The sequence below is a fragment of the Porites lutea genome, chromosome 4, assembly GCF_958299795.1.
Source record: "Porites lutea chromosome 4, jaPorLute2.1, whole genome shotgun sequence".
Lineage (NCBI taxonomy): Eukaryota > Metazoa > Cnidaria > Anthozoa > Scleractinia > Poritidae > Porites > Porites lutea.
The window spans coordinates 44,292,838-44,308,159 of record NC_133204.1 but is presented as its reverse complement, the minus strand read 5'-3'; the positions used below and the strand labels follow the sequence as shown (position 1 = coordinate 44,308,159).

At 39.0% G+C, this 15,322-nt stretch overlaps 2 protein-coding genes across 2 annotated transcripts; one reads left to right on the top strand and one right to left on the bottom strand.

Moving 5' to 3' along the window:
* Positions 1-4,291: 4,291 nt before the first annotated feature.
* On the bottom strand, positions 4,292-11,389 carry LOC140933736 (transmembrane emp24 domain-containing protein 4-like). The gene is made up of 4 exons (XM_073383357.1): positions 11,205-11,389; positions 7,738-7,964; positions 6,692-6,838; positions 4,292-6,015 (listed from the first exon to the last, which is right to left on the bottom strand). Exons 1-4 carry the CDS (start codon positions 11,341-11,343, stop codon positions 5,866-5,868), a joined length of 663 nt encoding a protein of 220 aa, XP_073239458.1. The 5' UTR covers positions 11,344-11,389; the 3' UTR covers positions 4,292-5,865.
* A 1,702-nt stretch (positions 11,390-13,091) lies between these two features.
* On the top strand, positions 13,092-14,954 carry LOC140933734 (probable serine incorporator). The gene has a single exon (XM_073383354.1). The coding sequence runs from the start codon at positions 13,262-13,264 to the stop codon at positions 14,786-14,788; it is 1,527 nt and encodes a 508-aa protein (XP_073239455.1). The 5' UTR covers positions 13,092-13,261; the 3' UTR covers positions 14,789-14,954.
* The last annotated feature ends 368 nt before the right edge of the window (positions 14,955-15,322 follow it).

Genomic DNA, 15,322 nt, shown 5'->3' with positions numbered 1-15,322 from the left:
GAAAAGTTTAGGTTATAAATCATTATGCAAGGCTGGGAAAAAAGTTGAATTCCAGCTTGTCCTTTGGGCAAGAGAATGTGCTTCAATGTTCTTCAATGTTATTTTTGCCCAGTGCCATTGCTCGTTTGTCTGAGTTGAAGATTTAGTTACTGTAAATTAAATTTTTTGCCTGGAACCTTTCCCATTATTGGCCAAAGGAGATTTAAAAAGGAGAAATTTACCCACATAAATTTTTTGAACATTTTTCTCTCTTTTTTTACCCACGCCTAAGGCTTTTTATTTGAGATACATTTTTATCAATGATTTTGTGATGACTGTTATCTTATGCTTGTATACTGTACTCTTTTATTGGACGTTTTTTAACAAAGTTTCATTTCTTTATTTGTTTATCTACTGTATCTGTAAAGCCCCTTGGGGAGAGGATAATTTAGTTTTATTTATTCATTTGTTGGGTCATCTTATTTTGCAAATATGACCAATTAAAGTTTCCTTAATTGACATTTCTGGTTCAATGACACACTTTGCCAGTTTCAGGCGCGAATAAGGTTACGAAACAAAAAATTGGTTATTTCAGAATTTTCAAATCTCTATTTCTTGCCATAGCGAACAGGACCTAAGGCATAAAGATTAACTTGTCGGCACCATCTTATGTAATATTATGTAATATCATAGCAACACCTTCAACAGGGGCACCCAATGACTACTTTCTGTAAAATATCTGTTCGGAAAAGCAGATATTGCCTAGAATTGTCTATTTCTTGAGGACGGCTAAAAATTTCTTAATGACTGTCCCATTCATGTACAATTTTCGAATTTTATCTAATAAATGCCCTACGATTTTCTTAAGATTGTTTTCTCATGTATTTCACTCCCAAGGTTAGGCTATTCTTCGTAGAAAAGAGGAAACCTAAAAATTTTGGATTCAAAAATGTGATGTAGAGAGGAATCAGAAAAATTCTCACTTTTGTAATATGTTATATAATCTAAAATTTTAGGCATTACAAAACTGAAGCCCTTGTAATTTTGAAAAGACTCAAGTTGCCCTAGGATGACTAAACAGATACAAATTTTATAGCGCTACTCAGAATGCATCTCTAGAGCTCTAAAAGTACTGGACAGCCTAAAAAGTGTTTTCAATGTATTAAGGAGAAAACAGCTTCCAATGAGAAACACTACGCCGATTTCACTAATATCAAAATATCTGGCAATAAAGTTATGTCAAAAAGTCTTCTTTTGTTGTTAATCTCAAGAAACCTACTAAAATAAACCTATCGTTCTTCTGCGATGCATGATCTATGGACTCTATGGTCATCTATGATCATTTCCCAAGTTCTATTAAACGTTCGTTCGTCTTACTTGATATCAACTACCGTTGAAAATTAGTAGGGAAAACAGTCGAATCGTTGACAGAAATGTGGGATTTCGGACAACATTAGATCGACACCAATTAAGTTGTTCACTTTAATACTAAATTAAGTGTAATTTGTCAATAAAATAAGCTTGTCTTAATGTTAAAGGGCCATTACTTCATTTGAATTTTTACGCGCTTGTAAGTACTTTCTAACATGAGCCATAGATAAACATTTTTAACGGAAGTAAATGCATAAGCTGTTGATGACACATAATTGTTTTACTCATATGTTAGAATACGCTAATTAAAGAAAGAATTCCCTTACAAAATATTCCTACCTCATTGTCCGTTGCTTTCTTAGTCAAATGGCGGTCATCGGTCAAAAGGGTCAAAAACAAACAGGCAATACTCGGTACCAGTTTTACCCGCGCCATCAAACAATAGGGAGTTTCAGAAAAGACGACGGCGACGGCAACGAGAACGTCATAAAAGCAATATAATAGGTTTATTGAGCAGAACAATAAGTTTGCACGTGCATCACGCTTTTTTGCACATTTCTTAACCGTTACTGCACGACTACGACGTGAAAATGCCTAATTTCACGTTTTATGGAGGACGTACACTTTTCACTGTCACGCAATAAACACGGCACAAAAAAATATATTTGAAACCGTCCAGTGGAAGAAGCCAAGAAAATGAAATGTTATAAAGACTAATATAAAAACAATTTGTCCAAATCTCAAGTCTTTGTGGCCCACAGTTTCTGAGTTATTTGCCGAAACATTTCACGCACCTTTGTAGAGCTTTCTATGGAGACGCCATATGGCCGCCGGAAATCCACAAAAACATCTGGAGTTCACTTTTTCTATAAAAGCTCTACCTTTTTACTCGAGAACTAGAATACGTGCGGATAAAAATGTCTTCTAATACTTGAAAGGGTTAAACTGCTGAAAATCAAGCGGAGAGGCTTTTTTCAAGGAGACAGCATTCCTATTTTGGTGTCACGTACTGTGAAAACTCGGAAGTTCAAATTGCCGTATTTTTGAAATGAAACATGCTTCGCGGCTGGAAACTTGTACAAAGATTTATTTCCTACTTATCTTCAACCTAGTGTAAATAAGAAATCGTAAAACCTCGCTTTTTTGACTTTGCAGTCTGATGACGCCACTGTGAAAACCATCAATACGAAATTTTCTTTCTGGCTAAACTTGAGTGCGGCCCCAAGAAATCAACTCCAGGGAAATTTGCCTACATTTGACATTTTCAGCGAACTGGAATAAACGCGACAAAGTTTGAAAAAAAAAACGCCAATTCATTTTAAAAGTGACGTTTTCGCTGCCGTTGCTATCGTCGATGCTAAAAGTCCCTAGTACTGCCATCCATGATCCACACAACCCACCCTCCCCGACCCTCGCTCTCTCTCGGGCTTACACGTGTCATCCTGCTTGCTAAAAACAACGGCATAGCCTCCGAAATAAAGATTCGAACATATGAGCGATAGTGTCGACCAATATTTATCCAATTGATTGAAAGGAGAAACTTAGAAAAAATGTAACGGCGCCAGCCGGTGTTTTCACTCAGCCCGGGTGAGGGTTTGCGAGCCAATGTTCAACTGGCTATAAATGAGAACACAGAACATTGGGTTTCATTAAAAAAGTACCCTTTGATGAAAAAAAAATCACGTACTTTCCACAATAAAAGACATTGTTTTATTCCTTTTTCTGTTCCTTTTATCCTTTTAAAAAGCTGGAAACAATCATGAGTCTTACTGTAATTCCTCTATTAAGCCCCCCGGAGGGCTTATTTATTTCAAGTCCATTTCGGAGGGGGCTTCATAGAGACGGGGGATTATTTAATTTAGAAAAGACGATGGTATCAGTTCTCCATAAACAACTAGAATACAAAGTGGAAAAGCTCAAGTACACGAAGGTTGGAGATCATGCAGCCGAGGATCAGAATCAAATCCGAACTTCCAGTTGGTAAATAAACTATCCTGGATCAGTCCACACGTAGTTTAACAGTGGTGAATGATTTATACAGTCTATCATTTATTAGCTATGGGGGGCTTAATAGAGAGGGGGCGCTTTTTAATTTTCTTCCCCTGAAAAGGGGGGCGGGGCTTAGTAGAGGGAGGGGGCTTATTTGAGGTGGTGGGCTTAATAGAGGATTTACGGTATTATTAAAAATCTTTTGTCTTCTTTCTCCTCGGTCGCCGTCACGAGTTTGAGGAACAAGGCACCGGACAAATTTTCGAACAGCTGAATTTAAATTTGACAGGGCACTTCGTTCACACAGGACTGTTCAGCATTTTCGCTCTGTTCACACGGAAATTGTAACTGCCAGGCGTCTAAATTTTCGTACGGTTAAGGTGGTTCCGTGAGAACAAAACACCTAAATGGGTTGCAATAGTCACTTGTTGTCGTTTTTCAGCACAGTTTATATAAATTTTATCATACATAAGTACCTTGCATTGCGCTAAAATTATTTTTTCGCTTTGCGAAGTGATGGCATATGAAATAGCTTGAAATGCATCGAGTTTGGAATGGTTGAGGTGAACAGTGCAGAATTTTTACTTGAACTGATCGCCAAACAGGATGGTCAGCTGTGAATATTGCATACGGCCTGTTCTTTTGTTTGCCGGAAGAGACGATGCAAAGAAAGAGATTTGGTGGCGAGTACGGAAAACTTACCCTGCCTCGTACCCAGACGTCTCTCTTTAAAACGTGCGCGCAAAGGAAGGCGGGAAGGAGACAACGCGCTTCGCCTGCCGTCTGTACCCTTCCCATGGTCCCTTGCGGTTCATCACCAGTCACTCGTTTCGCGCTCGCCTCTGCCATGCGAAAAACGAAGCGCCTGAGGAGGAGGCTGGTTTAGTACACTTCAAAACTGCCACAACAGGCTACTGCCAACTGAAAGGCCTCCATGGTAGCAACAACACAATAAAAGAGCATTTAACCTTTATTGGACAGCTCAATTTAACGAAAGAAAAGAGGTTTTAATTTTACTGAGATCAATAAAAATGTTTACAATGCTAATCCTGATAGTTTATCTTCCCGAAAAGCTTTTTTTTTTAGTTCATATTCAAAATGACCGGACAGTTAACTACAAAACGGGCAAAGTGGAACCAATTTTGTCAAACTAAATAATAATAAATTAATATAGAAAATAAGGAAAGTCAATTTGGAGATCAGATACAATATGCTCTTTTTTTTTCCAAACTTGATTAACAGTGAAATTCTCTATACAAAAGTATTGGTCGTGCCATCCTGTTCTGGCAAATGGCAAGAACTCTTAGTTTTCCTACCTTTAGTTTGACTTCCTGCAGCTTGCAGAATTATATATATAACCATGGAGGGCACTCCAGATTTCAAAAGACGAGGATGACCAAAGGATTTTTGGGGGTTCAAAATTTTTGATTCCGGGATTTTTATGAGGTAGGAAAATCTGGCACGTACTTTTTTGGGGTGGCTTGATTTAAGTAGGGATTTTTGGGGGGTACTCAAAACAATCTGAAGATTTGTGGTACTGCCCGCGTATCCCAGCTGCACAGTTCTGCAAATAAAGTACTGCACAAAGGGTCATATTTTGGGTTTTGATTTTTGCCCCCATTGGATTATCCCCGTCACTTGAAATCCGCAGTACCCCCCTGGGTATATATATAGAGTTGAAGTCAGATATCTTGGTGAAAACAATGTAAATGAGACAGCGTCCATTTTAAAAAGGTGTCATTTGACAAAAACTCAGAGAATTATTGATAATTTAGCTTTCTGCTCACAAGATTTACAAGTTCAAGGGATATTTAACCCTTAAAGTCCCAAAATCCCGATACAAATTTTCCAAACTGATCTCCATGTATTTCAGGAAAGATTAGTTAAGAGAATTTGTTTATAGAACAAAGCATTTCCCTTAGTTGCTTATTTTGTTAATTCATGTAACCTTTTTTTGTGATTATGTATCAATATTGTTGGGAGAAAATTCACTTTAGTCACTCTGGGAACATAGTTGGTTTAATAATAAAAACAATAACCCTAATTTGTACAAAGGAATAAAGGCCCTCAGGATTTTGGTAGTACTACTAAAAAAGTGATGACATTGAGTCAGAAGACAGCATTTTTTAACCTGGTTAGAGCAGCTAGAACTTTCCATAAAATAAGAACTTGTAAATCCATATCCAACAAGAATCTTGTTATTTCCATCACAGTAATCTAAGTATTTTCACCAGCAATTTACTGTACAACTTGCACGTGGTAATTTTCAGATTACAATATTATATTATGCAGATATATCTAGAGAGACAATCTCTGTTACTTGACCTGTTTGAAATAGCAGGATTCTAGTGTAAAAAATGATAATAACTTGAGTTTCTAAATCCAGATCTTGTTCAAAAGGATTTCACAAGGTGCTTTTTATCTTTAAGCACTAAAATACCATCCACAATCACATGAAAACCATGGCATACAATCTAGAGCTGGGCCATCATCCCAGTCAAGCATTCCTACCAACAGTTAATTTTATTAAACTAGTTTCTTTGCTTCAAAAAATCCTTTGAGATGACGCATCTGCCAGAATCCTGTCACCAAAAGTATCAGAGTTTGTCCAAGAGCCCACCACAGAACACGCTGGTTGGTGCTTTCACTTGTTTGCCTAAACCTCTCTTCACGGAACTGAAATGACATGTAAATAAGACTCAAAAATAGAGAAACATAATCCCAAAGACAGGATTTGTTTATAAGTATCACCTATACCATAAATGACCTAATGAACACCCACCCCCAAATAAAAGCCTCTGTCAGAATAAAATTGTATTAGACGCCTCTCTATAATAAACGCCCCCTGTCTAATTGACGCCCCCTATGAGAATTACTCCAACAAACAAGGTATTTCATACTTCATCTTGTTCAATTGCAAGTTCAAAGTAAAGATAGACTAACAATGGTAGCACAATAACCCTGAACGAGGATTCTGACATTGACGTTTAGAATTGAAAAAGCGATATGGATCTCTCGACGGCGTAGATGTATCAAAAATTGATTGAGTGATATTCCGCTATTTTTAAATTCTCTTGATATCTTTTATGAGAGTAAAAGCTTCTCGCTTCTTTAAATGCCCCTGATTGGACCCCTAAAATTACTGGCATTTATTAGGTCATTTACGGTTGCCAAAGTTTCTCCTACTTGATAATCCTTTAATACACAAAGCTAAACCTTGAGTTCTAACTTTCAAATCAAACTGGGTAATAAAATTATTTTCGAGTTCACCCACTTATTTGCTGGAAGGATAAAAAGATTTAACATGCATTTATCTAAAAAAAGATCTCTCAGGTCAAGTAATACAACCTACCCTCTGATAATTTTGTTCTTTGCTGATCTGTTCTACTTGGTCTAAGAGCTGACGGATGCGAAGCTGAAGTTCAGTTAGTTTGTCTTTTGCAGCAATCTCTTGGTAATCATTAGCATGTTCACCAACTGAGATATCCAAATGAATACGCTGTGGAGAAAAAAAATACATACAGTTGAACCCCGATAACTCAAACTCGGATAACACAAACTCCCAACTAACTCAAACTAAGTCCTATTAATTTCGTTTGGATTTCACCCCACTTTTCAGTAACTTTTTAACGTGGTTAACTCGAACTCAGATAACTCGAATTCTCCACTAACTTGAAGTAAATTTACATTCCCCTGATCAAAATGTCACTGAAATTTATCCTCTGGCTCAAATTCTGGTTCTTCCAACAGACTCCGATGCCATCTCATCCCATCCCATTAGCTCCCATTGTTGTATAGCAGGTAAAAACACAAAACTTAACATTACAGCAATTTGAATTTCACTAGTGAAACAAAAATATCACATTTTATCATAAAAATGCATCATGTGACCATTTCTCATGAAATAAGTTAAATTTGGACTGTACTATACACTGGAGTGCTGAGCGATCAGTAACTATCCATTTTGAACATGGGAAATTGAATATTTCTTACAGGCCAAATTCATGAATTATTTGAATTATTTAATTTTGACTTGTAACATATTCACTCCATCCCAATAACTTGAACTCCCACTAATTAGAACTGTTTTTTTCATTTCTTTTCAGAGATAGAGTTTACGGGGTTCTACAGTATTTACAAACCAGTTGTGCAACGATTATTTAGTGACAGATACTGAAACTTACATTCATCTGTTACGGTTAAGTTACCAAACTGCTACCTTCCTATGTATTGCTTAATTTTGTGTTGTCATTACCATATCTCAGAGTAAAGGCCCAATAGTATTTTGTAAGTTCTAGTTGCATGTCCTTAGACAAGAAAACCTTGCTTAAAATTTGGCTTAATCCCATGCCCCCAAGTACACTATACTCAACCACGAGTGAAATTCTTCCTACTCACCAATTTTCCTCCAGTCCACAGGGACCATCGAGTGGAGTTGGAGTGCAGGCAAATAAGATGTTCACCAGGTGAATGTGACGTAAAGGTGAAACGGCCTTCAGATGCATAATATTTAGACAAAATAACTTTCATGTTGGGATCTTTAACTTCTACATGCATGCCAATACCAGGACTAGAGGGAAGAAAATCTCCGATGTTCTCATCATAAAGTTGTGTCTTGTATTTTCCTGTTGAAAACCATAAGTATTTCCAGACCATTAGGTGCATTGGTTTAAAGGAAAACCCAGATATAAGGTTCAAATGTTTTTCAAGAAGGGGTTATTATTCCAGTCTCTTAAAAGCAATGTATCTTGGCACCTTTATGGTACAAGGTTGTGTTCTAGCAGAGTCCCATGGTCAAGACAGGGTGCGCCAAAACCTATGTCCGATTGTCTGGGACAGGAAGAAATTTAGTTCATACATATAAAGCTTTGACATGACTTGTCCATGGGACAAGCACATTTTTAATCAAAAAAATACAGAACAGTTGAAAATTGACTTCAAATTACAGTCGAATTAAGATTAATCTTATAAGTCATAAAAGCAATTACTATTAACCGCATGCAGGATGAAATAAAGTTAAATATTCCTTTTAAGTTCGCCATTCTGTGGCCATTTCCTTTGTCTTTCTGGCCTTAGTAAGCAGGCCTGTTAAGACATTAGTCATTTTTTAGTATTAAGATTGTGCATGATATTATATTAACATTTAAGTCACTGAAGAACATTATTAATACAATGCTAATAATGTGATTAAAACCTTAAATGCCCGGTTTGTTTTTTAGTTTTGAGCAAAACTTTTTGGACAAGAACTCTTGGGTTTCCAACAATAAAATTTAACCCATTCGCCCCTGAACCGCCCGTAACCGCCCGTGCGGATCCAGGTCCTTTCTACCCATTGTGACGTCATCAGTTTTAACGGTCAAGGACAACTTTCTTCACTAACTTGTGCAGAGTGAAGAGATCTTTCAAACCATACCAGAATGAGCACAATTCAGTCAAGGACACCGGAGAAACAAGCAAAAAACCACATGACATTGACCTGAAAATCTCCATGAAAATCTTGTCCCATTACCCACCTACCTTTCCTTTCGCCTAATCCTAAGATCCTAAAGCTTTCCTAAAAACTCTTCCCACCAAAATCAAGCCTACTAAATGCCCAGCAAGAGAAAAAAAAAATGAGGCAAGAAAAGCAAAAAGAGAAGGGAGGAGAGAAAGCGAAAAGTAAAAGTCAAGACTGCTGTGTCACTTTTAAACCCAAAAACTATGTCGAAATTTTGCTTTCTTCTTGCGCATGCCCGAACTTCGCAAGCTGATATTTTGCATCTGGATCGGAAGACCGCGAAGTGTTCGACCTGTAAACCAGTTTGTGGTAAGTTTTAGCTCTTTATAGCACGACAGTGACCAGAAAACCACTCCACTAGCTTCAAAACGCGTTTTTCGGCAAAATCTCTAGGAGCGAATGGGTTAATATAATTTAATATAGTGCTTGTCCAAAGGACAACTGGATAACAACTTTTGCCCCTTAGCAACTAGAAAACAATATGCTGGGAACCCTGGATTTCTTAAGTTTCAGAACACTAGGCTCCCTCCAACTGTTTCTATAGCACAGCATTCACATCCCTGGGGCTTTTTATGTTAAGACTCAGCATTGAATTGAGAAAAACACAGCATAATTAGTTGCTTACAACTGAGACAGATCTGCATCTTTCGGCCATAATACCCACAAAAATTTAAGGCTTCTCTGATATGTGAGAACTGAGGCCTTGAAATGGATAGAAGTGTCGGCCTACATGGCCCTAAAAATCCTCTCAGAAAGCACTGACAGAAAAGGAGGACAGTGACAATCTACTGTTTGAGTAGTGAAAGAGACATCTGTTCACTTTTGCATTTTGGCTGTTTGAGCAGCAAAGTAACAAACTCTCCTCCATTATTTTCAAACATTTTCTTTTATTTTCTTTGAAGCGTTTTTAACCAAGGTATTGTTCAACAATGGTCCCTCAAGGGAAAAAGTTAATAACAATGAATTTTTCCCAAGTGCTATTTCTGCCATAAATTCCAATTTATACGGAGCCGACAGCGGCATTTTCATCCCAGTTAAAATTTCATTTCTGAAACAAAGGTGAGCTTAAGGGCGCTTTCCATTAAGTTAAAATTTTCAGAAATTTTGGTTCGGTAGAAAATGGAAAACGTTTCGTCTGTTCGTCCCACTGGAAAATTCCAGGAAAAAGTGGAAAATCTGAAAAGGTAGGCCCGTTTTCCCGGATGGAACTTTTCGAACGGAATTTCATGTTCCACTTACACGTTTGTTGTACTTTATACCAGTTTCAATTGTTACCAACTCAGCAGCCATCTTGGTGTCCCACCGGGCAACGGGCTCAGAGCTGTTCTGGGGTTTACACCCGGGGGGGGGGGGGGGGGGGGGGGGGGGGTACTCCCATACATTACCTATGCGGGTATGTGCTGCCCAACGGGGTCGTGATTTTGAAGCTCCTGATTTAGAACGGGGTATAATATTTCGAACGCACGAAAGCTCCCGTTTTGTAAGCAGCCATTTGAAATTATTCAAGAACAGATTGCTTTTAAAAATACAGTTCAATGCGTTAACGAGCAAACTGTTGTACTCTTTGCACCTTAGAACAGAGTATAAAAATTGGCCCATTTCTAGAACGGGGTATCAGTTTTAGGGCGAATTCTAGAACGGGGTATCAATTTTAGGGGAAATTTTTTTTTGAACGGGGTACCAATTTGGAGTCCCGGGCGGCACATACCCACCCAAAAAATACCCAAGTGCCCCCCCCCCCCCCCCCCCCCCCCCCCCGGGGGTTTACAATCAAATGGAACAACTTTTTACCTATCGGAAAATCCATTTTTGTCCCCACTGAAATTTCCCGATTTTTTACCTAAATGGAAAGCACCCTAAGTCTGTGGGAAGGCTTAATCTGTGAACAGTTAACTCAAAATGGCTACTCACTGCAGTCACCTCTGCGAAAAAAGCAGCAAAAAACTACAATAGTGAGCAATATTATAAGGTAAAGTCAATTGATATGGTGATACCAGGAGACAAAATTTGTCCTATGGTATCTTAAAAATCTGCCTTTTCCATCTTCATCTTACACACATTTAGAAATATCAGAGTGCGAGGACCCAATCTCCAGGTTTTGGGATGCTCTTTTTCAATATCTCCAGATTTGCAAGGTTTTGTGGGGTGGCAGGGATACAATATAAATACTAATGTATGGCTTGATATACATGACCGTATTAAAAAAACCTTTGATAAGTTATGTAAAGGATAGAGGGCAAGCTAAAAGTTTTTGCTAAATTTCTAGCTTCAGAGCACGTCTCATTACTGAAATCATGAGGTTAACTTTTAGGAAATGTGCATTCGAAAAAGTTTACTCCGAGAGTTAAAAGCATGGTAAAAAACTCACCAGTGACCATGGTTTCATCCGGTATTTCTTCAATAAAGCACTTCTTTTCGGTTTCTCCCATATGAAAATAAAGACCATGGGTAAAATCTACCGGCAATAATACATAAACTACCACTACAAACCACGCTAAGACCGCCATGTTTCTTTTGTAAGCAAGGCGCTCGCCACGTCAGTGATAGAGAATACCCAGCAGGCTGTGCGTTCGTGGCCTTGCTAACACTCAGTCTCCTCTCATAACGGGTTAACCCTCGTAACGTCCTGTCCTCGTTCCGTCCCGCATAGAGTTGACCCGGTGGCCAGTGCTGGTGGCAGATCTGCCCATAACACCAAGAGAGGATAATATACATTGTTTGCCTCCAGAACTCTGCATAAACAATGTCTCCAGTTTCTCCTGGCAATTATTAGTAACGGCGTCCATTGACCTCCTGCCAGTGACCAGTAACATTTAGCAATTAATGATTCAGCATCACCGAGGTACCCCATGATACAAGCAAGCAACTAGAAGTGCGTGCATCGCAGAACGCACCATAGTTACTGCACCACAGTAAACGCTCCTCTAAATTTACATCTTTACGCCCTTTCTTTGTGGTTGGCAAGCGAGTGAAGAATTATCACCAATCCTGACACTCGCATGTGTTCACTTGACTGCCAGGAATCACAAAATAGTCAGCAAAAATAAACATGAACGGTGTTAAAACGTTTTGATGGTTTTCTTTATGCGTCATATTACGAATGCGTACACTTAATTACCAAGTGGGCTTCTGTTTTCGTGGGAACTGCTAAGAACTCTAAAAAGTGATTTGTGGAGACGCAGCCTCGTCCCCAGGGCTTTTCACTAAAAATATAAGCCCTGGGTACGAGGCTGGAAACGCGGGGAGAAGGGCTTGGCGCGAAGGTTACCGAGTAAAATCCAACAATCCATCGGAATTTTAAAGCCACTGGAATGCAGGATTACAGGGCAATTACTAACCAACCGATTTCTTGACTTCGCCCGAAAACTCTTCTCTTAATATGCGGTAAATACTGATCCCTCGGTACCTCTGAATAGAATCTCTCCCTAACGTAGTTGACAGGAAGAGATTTTCTGAGTAACTTTTGTTATACTATTAAAACGGAACCCGGCCTTGCAAAAACCAAAGTTTATGATAAAAAACACCTTTATTTTTTTAAAAACAATAAATGGCTGGGGAGAAAATCAAATACAGGAAAATTTCTTTATGTCTTGTTTAATAAGCGAGACTAAATGATAAAACACTTTTTCCAATTCATTAACTTGTTCGCGCGCCCTTAGCCATGTCTGAAGAAATGTTTTAGTTCTACTTAAGTAACAAGACTTTTCAAATTAAATTGATTGGTCTTTTTTTGTCAAACAAAACCAAAGCTTCGCCCTTATCAGGTCGACTCAGGGCTGGTAATAGAATGCATGGTAGAAGGACATCGAAGAAATTAGTTGAAAGAAAAAAATAAGAAAAAAAAACAAACGATTGACATAACCACTCGGCCACCACCGTCTATCAAAGCGTTTTTTCTTGGCGAAGCAACAAAGCATTTGACGTTTGTCTTCAAAACTATTCACTGGAAGATAAAACATCACTATGATGACAAGTAGCTGCGAATCAGGCGATGTTTGATTTAACGAGAGTCAGTGAGAAGCCAATTGAAGCGCCACAGACCGTGTTATTTTTGTTGAGTCGTTTCAGTACTTATAAACAACTGAGTTTGGGGCAGCTCGAATCTTGCCCTCCGTGCATCTCAGATTTTATTTAAAACTGGGAAAAATTTTCTTCTATGGGTCAAAAGTTTGGTGTTCTCATACAAATCCAAGAACAAAAGATTGGAAACAATTAAGAACAAGGCACATGCACCATGCAATATTAAACATTAAAGATTCTGGCGAACCATTGACACGTGTAGAAAAGGACTAACAACATGGATCAACAATAAAGCCTTTATCCTGCGCTTGCCTTCACGGCAGCGGGTCACCGCCAAACGGAACTTATATTGCATATTCTGGCGGATTGAAGATCTTTTAGAACTAAGGAAGGATACCGCACAAAATGGCTTCTTCCACAAGCCACGAAATTTTTGTTGAGAGCCCAAGAAGTAACGAGGCACGCTCACGAGAAAGTCCGGGGCTTCAGAGACACAGAATCATCGACGTTGTTCTAAACCTTTGCTACAAGCTTGACATGGTTTTATGTTGTAGTTTGCACGTCTGTGCTCGCTTTATCCAGCCGTGTGGCCGTCTGCGTCAGTCTATCTTCACTCGGATGTCTTACATCGGTTTGTTGTTTGGGGCGTGCTTACTTTGTGGTTCTCTGCTAACCCCACGGACACGATATAACTTGGGTGACAATTTTTGCCAAAATGTTTCGTACTATTTCTGTGACATTTTATTTAGTTACGCTGCGGTTTATCGCGTTCTTTTTCTGCTAGCAATTTACTACTTTTTGCAAAGCCTACTTTTATTTGGCGTTTGTTCAAGTGGGGAGCGACGGGCCAAAATAAACAATGGCTTCTGGGGAGTAAAAATTCTCGTTTTATCGTTGCTAACATTTCTATTTTTGATTATCCCGCATTCTGAATACGCCGGAGAAGTTTGGACATTTTTTGGCCTTAACGGAGGATTTGCATTCATTATCTTACAATTCGTCCTGCTAATAGACTTCGTTCATGCGTGGAACATAAGCTGTGTTGAAAGGTTGGAGGCCTCTACAAACTATGCCCAAGCTAAACTATGGTATATTATCCTTTGGATTCCCACATTAACGCTGTACACAATTTCAATTATTTCAGTGATATCCTTTTATATACTGTACGCCTGGGCGCCTGGATGTCATAACAATATGTTTTTCATAACGTTTAACGTGTATCTCTGTCTTGCTGCAACTTATATTTCAGTGAACCCAGTCGTCCAAGAAGCGCGCCCGCGATCGGGTCTTCTACAAGCATCGGTCGCTACCACCTACAATACATTCATTACGTGGCTCGCACTTTCCAATGAACCTGACGATATCTGTAACCCGTCACGTGACTATCTCTTCCCTGGAACTCCTTTCAGCAACATTCAAATTCTATTGAGCTTGGGATTCATGTTTTTTGTCTTAATCTACGCATGCCTGCGTGATGTGCGCGCTCCGCAGTACGGCAAGCTGCATCCGGGACCTTCATCTACCCCGCCATTGAGAGAAGATAGCGAGGTCCCGGATGCGAATGGCACATTCGTACGCACCAGTGCTTTAGTTGATGGAGGCTGTGTATATGACGATGAACAAGAAGGCGTGGCTTACAGCTATTCCTTTTTTCAAGTACTCTTTTGTCTCGCCTCGCTCTATGCTATGATGACTTTAACAAGCTGGTACCGACCCGAAGAAGGACAACGCGCTAGTGTTAAACTGGTTTGTGGTTGGGGAGCGGTTTGGATCCGACTTTCTGCTGCTATTTTTAGCACATTTATCTATATTTGGACGCTAATAGCGCCTGTGATATTTCCGGACTCGTACAGAGATTTAGTGTTCTTTCAGTTTATGCTGGGGACATACAATCATCAGACAACTCGGATGAAAGCATCACCAGCCAAATAACGATTTAAAACATAACAACTACAATACTCGTCTCATTTGTTGAAACATTTGTCTCGTTACGCCTTACCCAATGTTGATTCACCTAGCACCCATTTGCAAATATACCCGAATCTCAGCATTGGGGAAGGAGAGAAGAAAATGTAAATAATTTGGTTGAGAAGGCGTAACATGAAAAAAATAATTTGTTTAGGTCTAGGGTCTCAACGAAATTTGACGAGCATCGTAGTTTTAAAGCCATGTGCCCAACGCACTTTTGGCAGGCTACACCGTGCAACATGGCAGTTAATATTGAAGGAGTGCTTGGAAGCGGAGAACGACGTCGCACTTCTTCAATATTTCGCCAAAGACGCCTCGGTGCCCTCTGTCGATAATTGTGAAACCCCTTTTTTTTTTTCTTTTTTATAAGAACCTTTTTTATATACATTGTAAAAGCACTGAGGTTGAAAACGAGAAAAACCTAAAACCAAACAGAACTCATGTAAAAATTTTCCCAAGAACATTTCATACCACCTGTTTCACATGAGCGATGTAAAG